Source organism: Hyperolius riggenbachi, unplaced genomic scaffold (genome assembly GCF_040937935.1).
Source record: "Hyperolius riggenbachi isolate aHypRig1 unplaced genomic scaffold, aHypRig1.pri scaffold_134, whole genome shotgun sequence".
Lineage (NCBI taxonomy): Eukaryota > Metazoa > Chordata > Amphibia > Anura > Hyperoliidae > Hyperolius > Hyperolius riggenbachi.
Window position 1 is genome coordinate 352,038 of NW_027152350.1, and position 16,249 is coordinate 368,286.

At 46.3% G+C, this 16,249-nt stretch overlaps 1 protein-coding gene across 1 annotated transcript in view; it reads right to left on the minus strand.

The window, feature by feature from the left end:
• LOC137543635 (farnesyl pyrophosphate synthase-like) overlaps positions 1 to 16,249 on the minus strand; it is a 120,104-nt gene that overhangs the window by 16,676 nt on the left and 87,179 nt on the right. The window contains exons 4-9 of the mRNA XM_068264758.1: positions 14,720 to 14,860; positions 14,571 to 14,651; positions 14,340 to 14,462; positions 9,960 to 10,048; positions 9,746 to 9,818; positions 7,740 to 7,817 (exon numbers count right to left, since the gene is read on the minus strand). Coding sequence (XP_068120859.1) covers positions 7,740 to 7,817; positions 9,746 to 9,818; positions 9,960 to 10,048; positions 14,340 to 14,462; positions 14,571 to 14,651; positions 14,720 to 14,860 — 585 coding nt within the window. The remainder of the gene's footprint in view (positions 1 to 7,739; positions 7,818 to 9,745; positions 9,819 to 9,959; positions 10,049 to 14,339; positions 14,463 to 14,570; positions 14,652 to 14,719; positions 14,861 to 16,249) is intronic.

Below are 16,249 nucleotides of genomic sequence, written 5' to 3' on the forward strand. Positions count from 1 at the left end.
AGGGACCCCCGTATAAAAAAACTCAAGGGGAATGACCTGTACTGGGTGGCCACGCTACTAGACCCTCGGTACAGGCACAAAGTGGCGGACCTGTTACCAACTCAACAGAAGGCGGAAAGGATGCAGCACTTGCAGAACAAGCTGTCGATGATGCTTTACAATGCGTTTAGGGGTGATGTGGCTGCACAACGCAATCGAGGTACCATTGGCAGTAACCCTCCTCCTCCCAAGTCCACGCAGGCAAGGACAGGGCGCTCCAGCGATCTCAGGGTGATGTCGGACATGCGAATATTCTTTAGTCCAACTCCTCGCCATAGTCCTTCCGGATCCACCCTCCACCAACGCCTGGACCGGCAGGTAGCCGACTACCTGGCCTTGAGTGTGGATGTAGACACTGCGAAAAGCGACGATGAACCCTTGGACTACTGGTTGCACAGGCTTGACCTGGGGCCAGAGCTGTCCCAATTTGCCATACAACTTCTCTATTGCCCTGCCGCAAGTGTCCTGTCAGAAAGGACCTTCAGTGCAGCTGGAGGCATAGTCACTGAGAAGAGAAGTCGCCTAAGTCACGACAGTGTTCAGTACCTGACCTTTATCAAAATGGATGAGGAATAGATCACAGAGGGCTACTGCATGACTGAAGACTAAGTCAGTCCCCACACACAGCATCTCTGCCTGCAGGACGCTTGCCTTCTCCGCCAGACCGCCACCACCAACAGGGTCCAGGACTGTAGGCGGATTGCTGAATTTTTAAGGCCGCTGCTAGGAGCGGCCGCTACACTAATTTTTCTGGTGCGTGTACATGCCTGCCTAATTTTTCTGGCTGCACTGCGGGCGGCTGCAACAAAAAAACAAAAGGCATGTACATGTGCCCATCCCCCTTCGTGATCATTACCTTGCCGCAGTGAAGGGGCTTGCGTATCACAATGAAGCAATGACCGCCGGCTATTTTAGTGTCTCGGGTGGGGGTGGGACACAAAGGATAATAAGGTCGATGCTTCATTCTGGTCAGACCAAATTTGATCAGCTGGACAGTCACTGTTGTTCTATCATTGAGCTACCACAGCCCGGCGACCATATGGGCTTGAAAATCGCCACAGTCTCCACTCTCGCCACGGTGCGCACCAGTCCAGCACGGCCGTCACTACGCAAACAGCTGTTTGCGGTGCGTTACACAGTGAGTTTGGTGTGTCAGTGTGAAGCAGAACTCTAATTACACTCCCTGATTGATGTATACACATGCAAGATGTTTGAAAGCACGTTAGGCCTGCAATTTAGCATTCAATGTGATTTCTGCCCTTAAAACGCTGCTTTGCGTCACATCCAGATTTTTCCCCGGGACTTTTGCCATGTATCCCACTCTGCCATGCCCAGGTGTTACCCCTTGAAACATCTTTTCCATCACTTTTGTGGCCAGCATAATTTTTTGTATTTTTCAAAGTTCACATCCCCATTGAAGTCTATTTCGGTTCGCAAACTTTTCCGCGAACCGAACCTTCCGGGAAGGTTCGCGAACCCAAAAATCGGAGGTTCGCGACATCACTATACATCATCAGGCGCCTGTAGGCACGTGAAAATAGAAACTGAGGAGCTGCTAGTGTGTGCATTTTATACCCCTTCACGCCTTGGTTGATTAGCGCAAGATTGCACATCTTTCTTTGCCTGTAGGCACGTGCCTACAGTGCCTTATGGTAAATCCGGCCCTGGTTGGGGCCCCCCACACCTCTGCCCCCCATGCAGTTGCAGTGGCAGTGGCTGTGGCAGTGGCAGGGGCTGTGTCTGTGGCAGGGGCTGTGTCTGTGGCAGGGGCTGTGGCTGTGGCAGGGGCTGCCCCCCCCCACACACACAGTTTTGCGCCTGCTGAAGAAATGGCAACAAGATTGAAGTTTACTATACTTCTACAGATCAAATCTGGCACTGTTGAAGCGCCCATCCAGCATGCTGTTCAGACAAGTATGGTTTAGATCACAGGTGAAGAACTCCAGACCTGGAGGGCCAGATCCATGCCAGTGTTTAGGATGGACTGAGAAAGAGATGATTGTGTTCTACCTGATGTACCACACCTTTCCTGATTCAGACCCATCAATTCATTTGAGCTGTATCAAAAATGCGTGAGGACCTCGGCCCTCGTAGGACCGGTTTGACATCCCTGGTATAGATTAATGTGAGAAGTCTGCAGCCTGGAATTCGGGACGGGGTGTGGCTTGTGAGGTGGCTCCTGTTCAGTTACTTTAAAGGAAACCTGAAGTGAGAGTGATATGGAGGCTGACATATTTATTTATTTTAAACAATACAAATTGCCTGGCTGACCTGCTAGTCATCTGCATTTAACACTTTTAGCCAGAAGTCTCACGAAGGCTACACAGCCGAAAGCTTACAATAAATGGTATCATCCTGATTCAAAACTTCTTGCTTTTACTGATGGCTAACATGGTACAATGAGGCGCCTGGCTCTTCTACTGACCACATATGCTATTGCTCCGTTGTTATTGCCTGATGAAGCGGGATCAAACCTGCGAAACGCGTTGCATTGTCCCCCAGAGTATGTAAATAAACTTGTTGTATTTGACAAACACATTGGCAATTTTTGTGTCTGCTTGGAGGAGGTTAATCCATCACTGCCTCCTCATGTTTTACACTTTTTAGACTCTTTTATCCTTTTGGCGCCTCTGTATCCATACTATGCTACTAGAAAGAGAAAATGAATTCTACACCTACAAGAATAGGGATAATCAATGAGATGCAAATATTTCCGAGTTGATGCAAATTGTATGCAAATATATGCAGTTTGAAAATGAACCAATCAATTTAAACCCAGGTTTAAATTGACTGGTCCATTTTCAAGCTGCATATATTTGCATCAAAAATTTGCATTAACCCGGAAGTATTTGCATCTCTTTCATCATCCCTATTCAAGAATCTGACCATGCCATGCAATTCCCCATGTCACTTGGCGGTGGTATCTGGACCCAGGACCCACCTGCACTTTCCTCTGGGTATCACATGGTGGTGTAGGGGCCGGCCCGGCCAGTTAGAGAGACTGGGGCCCCAAATGTCTTCTTCGCAGCTTCCAGGATGCGGTAGACAGGTGAGTGCTTAGGGAGGGACCCCTGTGGGAGACCTGCCTGCATGGGGCGTCCATGCTAGCGGCGTAATCTACGATTATGTCCAACCGAAGCCTCCCACTTGAATGCTACCTAATTCTTGCAATTATTGCTAGATTTTGGTACGGCAGGCAAAGGGTGTTTAACAGTACACCTGATTGGCTGACTGGAGCCTGCTGACCAAATGCAGGTAGGAAATTGCTTTAGCTGAGAGTGAAAATTTGTGTGTGTTGCAGACTTGCAGTCAGCATTCAGTTCAGAGGCAGTGGGGGTAAATTCCCTGATGGTGAGAGGTCCAGGGCCTACCTGCCCTTTCCTCTGGGTATTGCATGGTGGTGTAGGGGCCCCGGCCAGTGAGAGAGTCCGGGGCCCCCAGCTGTTGTGTGAACCAGTGTTTGTGTATACCACTCAAACTCATGTTGTTCCATCTGTAGCCGATAGCGGATAGGAACAGTGGGTTAGTTTGTTAGTGGCAGGGAGCCTGACTATTCAGCTTCATATGGCTCTGCCCTATACATTCCCCACGAGCTCAAATAGAGCTTAGCTGTAAGTGACCCTTGCTGTGTCCTATGGACATTGATTGAAGTTTTTTTTTAAAAAAGTGCAGTAAGACTTTTACGCGATGAGGAGTCTTTGTCACATTGACAGTATTGCACACCTGGGAAACCCGTCTGAGTGGAAGGAGACTTGCCGGAGAGGCTGTGGGGTGGCCCATACCCAAGACGTGAGATTTGGCCGTGACGGTCATCATATCTGGTGAGTTCACACCTGATGGGGGATCCTCCTGATGGTTTTGCCATTTGCCATTATAAAGACTCATTGCAGTGATTTCTAAAGAAGCGCTTACTGTTTTCTATGAAGATTTGACTGTTAATGCTTACACACATTATGCAGGAGCGCTCCACATAGCAGGAAGCTTATGGACTTTTACAGAGGCGGGACAAGGTCCTCCAGCACCCAAGGCTGAGACACCAAAGTGCGCCCCTCCATCCCTCCCACCCCAGCCATCACACGCTGATTGCTATTAGACTAAGAGGTGCCACAAGGCCCACAACCTCCCCAACACCTTAATATCTAGTTATCTGGCTTGCAGTCACTGCTATGTATCCCCTTTTCTTATTTCTTTCGGCTTAAAACACAATTAGGAATGACAGCTGAATAATTTGTGCGCCCCCTCCTACACTGTGCCCTGAGGCTGGAGCCTCTCCAGCCTATGCCTCGGCCCGGCCCTGGACTTTTATATGTGTTTTTAGATTATCACGTTTTTGATGTACTGATTTGTCAATAGATTGCCTTTATACATCAGCGATTAAGGTTCATTCACATGGCTTTTTAGCCGTACTATTGCCTGCGTTTAAAGTGAAACTCCGGACTAAAAATCGACTCAGCAGCACTGAAAAGGAATGGTGTTTCTTTAACAGTTTCACAGCATCAGAACTTTGTTTCTCTTATCCAAGCCTCATTTTTAGCTGCACAGAAGAAAACTGCCCGGGCTTTTTTCCCCTGATGCTGTGCAAAGCATGACGGGATTTCTGATGTTGTTGTTCTCGTTCTGCTGTTTTGGTGCAATTTTTTTTTTTTTTTTACATTTTGAATTGACATTTGAAGCCTAGGGCGTGCAGCTGGGAGGGGTGATCAGGACACAGGACAGTTGGAACTGTGTCTCCTGCTCCTTGTCACTTCCTTTCAACCAAAAAGATGGCTGCCCCCATGACAAAGATGGCAGCCCCCATGAATCACAAACATTTGCCTGTTCTTTTAAAACAGGGTGCGTAAAAAATTATATTACCCATCTATTCTAATTAACATAACTAATACAGTATGTTTGTTTAGGCTGAAGTTCCCCTTTAAGCTGGTTGTAAGTGTACTGAGTGCAGCTTTTACTGTGTTTCTGTTATTGATAGCCATTGGCTGTGGATTCATTATTCAACGTTTATTCCATTTATAATGTTTTTTCTGCATTACAGGGTAGCAAGAATATTTGGTAGCCTGCTGTGAGTGCTGCTGAACTCTGGACTAGTGATGGGTCGTTCGCGAACGAGCCGGCTCTAAGAGCCGGCTCTTTGAAGTGAATCAGAGGAGCCGATGCTCACTCTGAGAAGAGCCGATGCCTCAGCCGCCCTTTTTAGCTCTGCTTTGCTCCGTAATTAAGGGCGCTGAGGCATTCTGGGAGATGTAGTCCTCCTCTTGCAGCTTGTAGGAGTGTTTGGGGCGGAGCAGAGCAGTAGCAGGAGGGATTGTCTCAGTCAGAGAAGTAGTCTGGAGTTGGCATGGAGACGGGGGCGGGGCTTTTAATCCGATTCTGAGTGGTGTCTAGTGATATTTAATTAAGAGCCGATTCAGAGCCGTAAGAGCCGGCTCTTTAATGGGAGCCGATTCAGAAGAGCCGATTCTCTGAGAAGAGCCGGAATTCCCATCACTACTCTGGACACCTCTCTTCCTGTTTCCTGTTCCTGATCCATAGGCCTGATTTCCCCATCTCTGAATTCTCGCTCTCTTCCTTGCAATTGTCTGCTGTGTACTGTACCTTGCTTCCTGTATATATTATGTATATATTTCTGCTTCTGGATAGTTAGTTAAGTCTATGGCGCTTGCTTGACATTGTTACTGTGTTGTTTGATGATCATTATTTGCTTATGCTTATTTTGGCTCTGTTTTTACTTGTAAATAGTGCATGCTACATAATACATATGGCAGCAGCCTCCATATCCTTCTCACTTTAGGTGTCCCTTAAAGTTCAATTCTTGGTCGGAGTTTCTCTTTAAGTAAACATCACTTTCACTATTATCTGGTGTCGGAGCTTCAGCATCTTGCTGCAAGTGGTTTTCTGTTTACCTGATTGTGCAACATGTGCCTCTTCTGTTACCTTTTATACAGCGGAATACCAAAGCAGCTTGGGGTGACCCAAAACCACTAGTAAAGTATAAGGGATTACAAGAGACCGAAAAGCCTTCCTACTAAAAAACAATGCTCACAATCGCTCACTTAAAGCTGAATTATCGCAAATACCTTCTGTTTTAAGAAGGCAAACCACACTTTTATACAATGACAACATCTCTCTGCAGGCAATCTGTCACAGAAGGAGGAAATAAGGGTGGCTGGGAAGAGGCTGCTGAATGGAGTTTAGCTCACTCTGTTTGTTAATCAATGCACAGAAGCAGGGGCGTAACTAAGCCCCGCCGGGCCCCCCTGCAGAAATTCAGAGCGGGCCCCCCCCCCAGACCCCCCCCCCCCCTGGGGCCCGCTCGGGCCCGTTTTGTGGGGGCTGGAGGGGTGGCAGCATGAGGGGAAAGCCTTGGCCACAGTCGGCGGGGAGAGGGGAAGTTCCTCCCCTCTCCCTCACCTCGGGGCTCTCCCCTCTGCGCTCCCCTCCAGCTAGTTACCGTCTGTGGGCAGCGGGCAGCGGCGGCAGATACATACCTTCTTCCTTGCGTTCCATCGCAGCCTTCTCGCTCTAGCGGCTGACGTCACTTCCGGAAGTGACGTCAGCCGCTAGAGCGAGAAGGCTGCGATGGAACGCAAGGAAGAAGGTATGTATCTGCCGCCTCCGCTGCTGCCCGCTGCCCGCAGACGGTAACTAGCTTCCGCTTCCTGGATCGGCGGTACCGGGACCCGTCACTTCCGGCGGACGCGGCCAATTGTCCGCATCACAGGGGCTTCCTCCATACCCGTACGCATGCGGCTGCGCAGTAGGCAGCCTCCTGCGTATGTCTATGGAGGGAGCCCCGTGTGATGCGGACAATTGGCCGCGTCTGCCGGCCGACTGGCCGACTGGCGGCCATGACGGGACTCGGTACCGGCGGATCCAGGCAGCAAAGGACGGCGGCGTGGGAGCGATCCAGGCGTATGGGGCTGGAGGAAGCCCCAGGTATGTATAGAATATTTTTCCTGGGGCCTCTGGTTCCCTTTAAAACTGCGTACAAAGTGCAACCTAATTTGCGTTAACTGAAAAGTTATCATTTCATTGATCATCTCTGGTGTCCCAACATCCAGGTAAAACAGCCATTGCTGAACCTGTGTGGTGTAGGAGCCTGTTTATGTCCTGGTAATAAGATGTGTCTTCTGTTCCCAGAATCCCTGATGGTCACCAACAAGTGACAACTACTCAGCCACTGCAACTTCCATCCTGTGTGACAATAACAGCATGACTTTTACAGAGGGACTTTAACACAGGATTAAACTTTTAACCGAGGATTAAACTTTATGCCAATCAGTAGCCGATACCCGCCTGGGAAATCTTTAACTTTTCTCGAATAGATCATCAGGGACATCTGTATGGCTGATATTGTGGTGAAACCCCTCCCACAGTGTGATGTCATGACCATGGCCCTGACAGTTTGCTGTTTGGGAACCTCATTGCATTGTGGGAAATAACAGCCTTTCCCAACTGCTAAGCAAGCAATATCTCCCACTGTGCATAGAACTCTCAAAAACGAACATTCCGTACAAGTCACCTGGCAGGACTAAAGATGTCACCACCAGTGATAAAATTCAGAATGTAAATCAGGGAGAAGAAAAATTTTACACTGTGCAAACAATCTATAAATGTCTATTGTAATCAATAATCAATGTTATTCATTATGTCATTTTCACTACAGTTCCTCTTTAATACCCCTTGAACTAAGCAAGAGTCACCTGAGCCTGGTAGAATGTGGTAATTTCCATGAAGATGTTCTCGGCATTCCGATGTTCTTGCTCATCGTCTATCCCAGCCTGGAAGTGAAACACACGGGACTAATTAAAAGTACAGAAAACCCATCTTTTCCTATCAAGAGCGTAACTAGAAATCACCGGGCACCCCTGCAAAACTTTGGATGGGGCCCCCTCCCCCCGTCGTTTTCTGCACAGATAAACTCAGAACTAATGTTGAAGATCTTTTAAAGAGGTGCCTCAAAAGTGGTAGCTCTTTACTTCTTCAAATACCACACCGCAGCTGTTCCTGGAATATATCCTTCTCACCAAGATGCAATAAGTCACAATAAAGCAACAGCGCTGTGTGATCCACATTAGGGTGCTACCATAAGTCCATGGAGGTAAATATTGCCACACGTGGCTGTCAGGAACCGGCCCGCGGCACGCCTGCGTATACGGTTCCCGACAGCGGGTTTGATCAGATTAAGCGGGGAACAGCCTTATTTAAGCTACAAACAAGGCTGGAACTCCTCACACACTTCCCACTGCCACCACTAGCGTTGCTAGACACGTCCCCTCAGCTGTCGAGGGCTCAACACGCAATCTGCGTTTTTGTATTTGGGTCAGCTTCGCGCTTAGGCTGAATACGAGAACGCCACGCACCCACACACACAGTACAGTTGTACAGTAACACAGCACAATCAGACAATGATTTGTAATGCAAGTTACACTGTCGTGCAGCAAAACCACTAACAGTCGTTCCGAACGATACTGTTAGACTTCCCACTCGGCTGTCGAGCGCAGAAGTGCCACACACACACAATGCAATTGCGATTTCATATGGTAGTGTTGCTCAAGCATACAATTAGGCATGGACTTATACACAGCTACACTGCAGTCTCCTCTAGGCTATGAGTGTTAGTTTAGTACGGCAGAAGTCAAGCTTATTAAATAATAATTTAATATTCCAGAAAAACATGGAACAGTGCAGAACAGAATATATACAAAAGATTTCAAAAAACAAAGTAAAAAAGTTACAAAATTAAGAGTTACAAAGATACACACAAAAGCGATTTGCTTACCAAATACAGGGATCCAGATAGAAGAATCTTGGACTTTTGTGGACGGACACAGTTCTGGCTTTGACCAGGAGCCCCTTAGCTTGGGCCGGGAGACCAGCTGCCGCTACCGTCAGAAGAGAACTGATTTGAGGTAGCTGTCCCCTGGTTTTTATAATGAAATATTCGCCCCGAGGCTGTAAGCCTGTGTGGACGGGGGGAAGCTAGATTTAATTACATCCTCAGTCATAATTGGATTTCCAGAGATCCAACATCCACTATAGTACACACACCCAACAAAAGACTTCCTTAGCCCAATTTCCCCAGGTTACAATGTCTATACATCAAGAGATTGTTAAGTGAGGCTTTTCAACTCCACCAATAATTCAATTTCCACAGGTCTAGTCCATACATAACGCGCGTCATATCCTTGATATGCCACTTCAAACCTTTCCTTGTCTCATTTTTCAGATCATCAAAAAGGTCTCCCCCCCTCCCCTCCAGGTGACAATTGATTAAGGCTTCCTCCACCTTCCAGCAGGCTTGCCAGATGTAAATTCTAGAGTTTTTTGTTAGCCTTTGAAGTTCCCTGACTCTGTCTGGATTTGTATAATGGGACAATGGGGCTTCTAATTAGCTCCCTGCCCCCAGAGGAACTGAGGGTAATTGTATTCCACACTGTCATACAGACAAGTACAGCTTCCCCAAAGCCAGATGATGACCCATACATACGCATCTGAAGTACATAGCAGACAGGAAAATGAAAATATTATCCTTACATCATAAGCACCCCAGTATATTCCTGACAGTGGCGTTCGGGGGCTGTCAGCAATGGATCCAGGAGGCTGAAGAGGATGGGGAAAGCCTCATTAGGATCCAGAGGTTTCCCTCTCCTGAGGTGAGTATCCCCCACTGGGTGTTTTTTTACATTGGAGATTTCCTTTAACTTACCATATACATGGCTGCAGCAACAGGCAAATAGAATGTATAGAATCCAGTCTTGAATTTCGCAATGGCCTTAAACCTGCAGGAGAGGTGAGAATTGCAGAATAAATACACAGTCCAGGTCACAGTATCCCCATAGAACTCACACGTGGTCAGCTCTGGTGGACATGGCAAAAAGGTCTACAGAGAGGTCACTAGTGATCAAAGGAATATCTCTTACCTGGTCTCTGTAAATCTCTCCAAATCCACTTTCCCTGGCTGAGAGGTGACGAGGTCCAACGCCTGACCCAATTCTGTTCGATATGAAATCTGCAGATGTCAGATGAGAGACATGGAAAGAGAGCTCAGTTTTTAGAGAGGGTTGTCATGAACAATTTGTGAAAAAATGCAATCAATCAGTTTTCTGATTGTGTTTCACGAGTAAAATCCAAATTGCCCATCTAGGGACAGCACAGCGAAAAAACTCTGTGGTCAGCCTATTCATGTGGCTGCAGCTGTCACCCCAAGCTGACAATGGCTATCATTCATAAAGCATTCCCGCATGCGGAAATGCGTAATACCGCTGACTTTACCGAGCACTCAGCAAGTTTTGTATTCGTAAAGCCTCTTTCCGCATGCGGAGCTGACATTCCCGTGCAGAGTGACAACGTACCGCCTTGTGTAGTGTGGATACGCAGTTATCCAGAAAAAGTATCAAAATGTTCATTCATAAACATTTCCGCATAGCGGTATGCGGAAGGGGATTACCGATCCCCTGGATGTAGCGGGAAGCTTGCGGAGTACATGTAAGTGAATGGGACGGACCTCCCACACATCAGCAGAGAGAGCACCGCATGGAGGGACTCGGACAGCTTTTCTGTTTCCGCATGCCTACCGCCCGCCTGCCGACACCATTCTCCAGAAAACCTCCGCACTGCTATAGCACCGGGCACAAACTTTATGAATGACCACCCAGAAGGATAAACTACCGACGGCGGTATTCTCCCGCACGGGTTCCCCTTACCGACAGCCTGTTCATGAATGATAGCCAATGTGTTGTTTAATTACTGGGAATAAAAGAATCTCACTTTAGCAGGCAGCTCACACAGAAGTGTCAGCATCAGCTGAATAGAAACATTTGGCTTGTTACTGCCATAGAGGGCATCTAAGTCAGCAAGAGACTAGACTGTCAGATTTGGAATAGCTGTATTGCATGATTTTTGCAGTTTTAAAAGATACCATACTTACAGTATGATGATTATGAAAATTATATAATTTGATTGCTAACGTCCTGCTGGACGCTAGGGCAAATGTACATTTTATACGTATGCATACACGTGTATTTGATTTTTTTTTTTTTTGTAATAGTCGTCCTTTAAGATCCCCAAAGTGTCTCTCTAGCCAGTTGCCTGAGTACAGCAGGAGAAATTGGCAGCGCTTTCAGACAGAGGCTGTACCCGGATTAGCTATTTGCAAAGATGTGCAAAGCTCCAAAATATGGACAAAATTACATAGCATGCATTCAAAACAGGTACAGCAAAGGGCCCGTCATTGCTATGGGGAAGTCTAGTGGGAATAATTTGTGCACATACTGTATTATTTATACTGAAGCTAACACCCTCCTTTACTGTACATGTTTTGAATGCATGTTGTGTAGTTTTGTCCATATTTTGGAGCTCTGCACATCTTTGCAAAAAGCTAAATTGGATACAGCCTCTGTCTAAAAGCGCTGCCAATTTCTCCTGCTGTACAAAATTGACCTAAATATACTTTTTGGCTACCTGCATTCATGTGCTTCAATCTGCATTCAAATTTTTAGATTAGGAATGAGTACATAATTTGCATCTGATTTGCATCAAAGGCATGTATTTAACGCCAGAGCGGGCTCTGCATGCCTCCGTTGGCTTTCATTTCAGTTTTCAGTCTGGAGCGCTGTCACTTGTTTGATGCCAGTTGTCTGAGTAACTCTAAAGTAGCCAATAAGGTCTTCTCTGATGCTAGGGGTGGGCTTTTCCTTTCCTTGCAGCAGTGTGAAACACGTTTTAATTGTGGTGTGTTTCTCTTTTTTTACCGCAGGGTGGTGCTAGGGCAATGAAAGTCTATGGGGCCTTTCACACTGGATGCGATGCAATACGCTGGTAGTATCACATGTCTGGTGAGGTACGGCAGACTGGAAGTCATGTAAATCTATGGCGATGCAGATTTTTTAAACACCGTTTTCGCTTTTCTCCTGTAATCCATCCTGGTCTTACGTGCATAATGATGTAGTGGCCATGGGGGAGCAGAAAGCACATACTGCCCATGTGTGGCGCAGTATGTCCAGATTACAGGCCAGGAGAGTCGTCTGACTTGCCAGAAAACCGGGTTTGATTATGCGGCGGCCGACAGAGGGGAATGGAAGGAGCGGTAAGTATTAGCTCATACTCCTCTCCCATTGCATATTCATTTTTTTACATCTTGTATCCTTTAACCACTTCACTACTGAGTGTTTTTTGCCCTTCTGTACCCGAGCAATTTTTCACCCTTCAGCGCTCCTCCCATTCATTCACCTATAACTTCATTACTACGTATCACAATGATACGATCTACATCTTGTTTTGTTTTTTTCACCACAAATTAGGCTTTCTTTGGGTGGTACATTTTGCTGGGAATTATTTTATTCTATATGCATTTTAAGGGGAAAAATAGTTAAAAAATTGAAAAAAATCTTAAAGGGGAACTGAAGTAAGAAGTATACGGAGGCTGCCATTTTTATTTCCTTTTAATCAATGCCAGTTGCCTGGCAGCCCTGCTGGTCTATTTCTCCGCAGTAGTATCTGAATAACAACAGAAACAAGCATGCAGCTAGTCTTGTCAGATCTGGCTTTAAAGTTTGAAACACCTGATCTGCTGCATGCTTGTTCAGCGACTATGGCTAATAGTATTAGAGGCAGAGGATCAGCAGGGCTGCCAGGCAACTGGTATTGCTTAAAAGGAAATACACATGGCAGCCTCCATATACCTCTCTCTTCAGTTCCCCTTTAATTTCTCAGCTTGGTTTTTTTTATGTGTTTTTTTTTTCTCGCTAGTTTCGGGGGAGGGTTGGGACTTTATTAAATGTGTAATGTATTTTTTTTTCTACTTTAGTTTTACTTTTTGGCCACTAGGCCACTAGGTGACACTAAGCATCAGTGATGCTCTTAACTTCGAATTCGGATGAAATGCGAATAGGGTTATTCGAATTTCATCCTACTAGTTACAGCAGCTGTGCGGGTGGCCGAGGGGGAGTTAATCTTACCCATCAGGCGTCTTCTTGCTCCGTCCCTCGGCGCCTCCCACGCTGCATTCCAATCCGGCGTCACGTGATTACCGGGTTGAAGGAGGAAGTGTATAGTCACGTGACGCCAAATTGGAACGCAGCGTGTGAGGCGCCGAGAGACGGAGCAAGACGACGCCTGATGGGTAAGATTACCCCCCCCCCCCCCCTTGGCCACCCGCACAGCTGCTGTAATTAGTAGGATGAAATTCGAATAACCCTATTCGCATTTCATCCGAATTCGAAGTTAAGAGCATTCCTGCTAAGAATTCTCCTGGAAGTTACCAGAAAGTGCTTCATTTTAATTAATCAAGATGCCTCCTGTTGATTCATTCACAGGGGATCAGTTGCTCCCGGGGAACACTCGTTCCCCTTCCGCAATCGATCCCAGCAACCGCCGCAACACCGCTGGACAAATATATTCGTCCAGATTGCCTCTAAGCTGCGCCTTCCGGACGAATATATGCATCCAGTTGAGCATAAACTGGTTAAAAACCCCTAAAAAAACCTAAAAAAGTAAGAATGTCTGAAGGACACATGTAATTTAAAGACAAAGGTATTGATTCATCAAGTTGCACTACTAAAGCATCACAGGTTTAATGACACCAACGCCCACTAAATACAGCGCAGCGCGCTACACTAGTGCAGTGTAATGTGCGCTCCTAAATAACGCGCGCTACCTTTAATTTATGGCTTCTCCAACTGTAAGATGTGATTGGCCCAAAATGCTACCTGTCATGCAGCATATACCACTTAGGGGCTTACAGACAACCCCTACGTGGTATATAGGCAACATTTTGGGCCAATCTCATCTTGCGGTAGAATCGGCCACAAATTAAAGGTATCGCGCGTTATTTAGGAGCGCATGCTATGCTGCACTACCGCGTGTATGTAGCGGGTGCTGGTGACATTAAAGAGGAACTGAAGTAAGAGGTATACGGAGGCTGCCATATTTATTTCCTTTTAATTAATACCAGTTGCCTGGCAGCCCTGCTTGTCTATTTCTCCGCAGTAGTATCTGAATAACACCAGAAACAAGCATGCAGCTAGTCTTGTCAGATCTGACAATGTCAGAAACATCTGATCTGCTGCATGCTTGTTCAGGGGCTATGGCTAATAGTATTAGAGGCAGAGGATCAGCAGGGCTGCCAGGCAACTGGTATTGCTTAAAAGGAAATAAACATGGCAGCCTCCATATACCTCTCTCTTCAGTTCCCCTTTAAGCTGGCGCTGGTTTAGCAGCACAGCTTAATGAATCAACCCCAAAATGCCTTTTATTGAATGGCTGATTTCTGAATCCTCAATCACTCTACAAAGGAAGCCCACCTCCAGGAAGAGCTCCAACAGGTCCAGGTAGTATGGCTGCCCACGGCAGTACTTCTTCAGGATTTGGTACAAACAGGATTCAAGCAGACAGGCATCATTGACCGCACTCATTCCAATGCCATCCTGTGACAGAATACATGAATCACAACATCAGGACTGCCTTGCATCTATGGTTAACAGCCGCACATACCCTCCCTGTTTATAATATAGATACAGAGAGTTGGAAGTCACCTTTTTGTACCAAGGTAGCCGACCACGCCGAATCACAGCATGGTCCGTGATGTCATCAGAGATCACAAAGGAAGCCTGAAGCTGCAGAGGAGGGTCAGTTACACGCAGTCACTCCTACAGGTCATAAATGAAGATGCAATAAAACTCACCAGCTCTATACACCAGCCCACCGCCAGGACCCTTCGAATGTTGTCATCCTTCTGTAACTCTGATGCCACCAGTTTCCGGTAGGATGTCAGAACTGTCACTCCCCGAATACACTTTCCCCCTGGGGTGTTGTACTCCAGAACCTGCAGACAGGAAAGCAAGAGGGTGATTAGAGGGCAACACTGTAAATTTCTACAGACAGAAGAGTTTAGCCATCTGGCACAACTTGTTATTGAACTGCACCTGCAAAACGCGCAGTCTTCCTTTGTGCAATAAAAAATACTTTTCATTACTCAGTGTTTGACTGGCTCATTGACTTGGAGAGGTAGGCTATCCATAGCTTCCAGCTCTTTTAGAGGGACAGTCCCCCTTTGGGAGCCCTGTCCCTCTTCCCTCCTCATTTGTCCCTCTTTCAGGATTTTGTCCCTCTTTCTATGTAAATATATACATTTATCTACTAAAAAAAATGTGTTTGATTGACTTTAAACTTTATTTCCATCCTTTAAATTGATATATTACTAATTGTAAAATGTTACTATGAAGGAAAATTAACCAGGATAGAAAGGACCGGTGTGGTTTGTATTATAAAACAACATATTTTTCTTATGAAATCTTAATGGTATGCACGACTAGGGGTGTGATGGGGGCGTGATCAGGGGTAGGTCAGGGGCGTAGCTTAAGTGTCCCTCTTTCTCATCTCAAAAAGTTGGGAGGTATGGGACAACCTTTTCTCTATTTTAGTATTTTTAATGTGTTTTATTGTCCTGGGCGCCTCCTCCTACCAGTTGTTTCATAGTACACTTTAGTTGGACGATTGCAATTTTTAGTTTCTCCCCCTGTTTGAGAGTCAGTCTGTACTTATTCAGTATATAAAGGAGCCTAATCACCTGGAGAGCGACCACTACGGGTGGATACCCCAACCGGAGCGGAACCTTCTATACGGATTGATAGTGGTTGCCATTTGTAGCAACTAGCAAACCTTAATACTTGAGTATAACACTTAATGTGAACCAGAGACGAAGCACCCTCATGTATTTTACCATATATATCAGTGGCAGCATTAGAGAAAACACCTACTCTGCTCTCTGTTTCATTCTTCACTGCTCAGCCTGCTTGTTATCAGCCCTGATAAAATCCCCAAACTGAGCAGTCTGGCTTTGCTCAGGAATCATTATAGCTGAGTCTGACTTTTCTGATGTCTTTTCAAGCCCAAGCCTGCCCCCTTCTGGCTCTGCTATAATGACTCAGCTATAATGATTCCTGAGCAAAGCCAGACTGAATGCTCAGTTGGGGATTTTATCAGGGCTGATAAGCAGGCTGAGCAGTGAAGGATAAAACAGAGAGCAGGGTAGGTCTTTTCTCTAACGTTCCCACTGATATATATGGTAAAATACATGAGGGTGCTTCGTCTATGGTTCACTTTAACTGCTACTACCTCTAAAGGTGTAGTTTTACAGTTTGTATTTTTGGCTCCTGGCCTTTTTTCCTTTGTATCTTTTCGGTATCCTGGGAGTTCTGGGACAACCCATCAA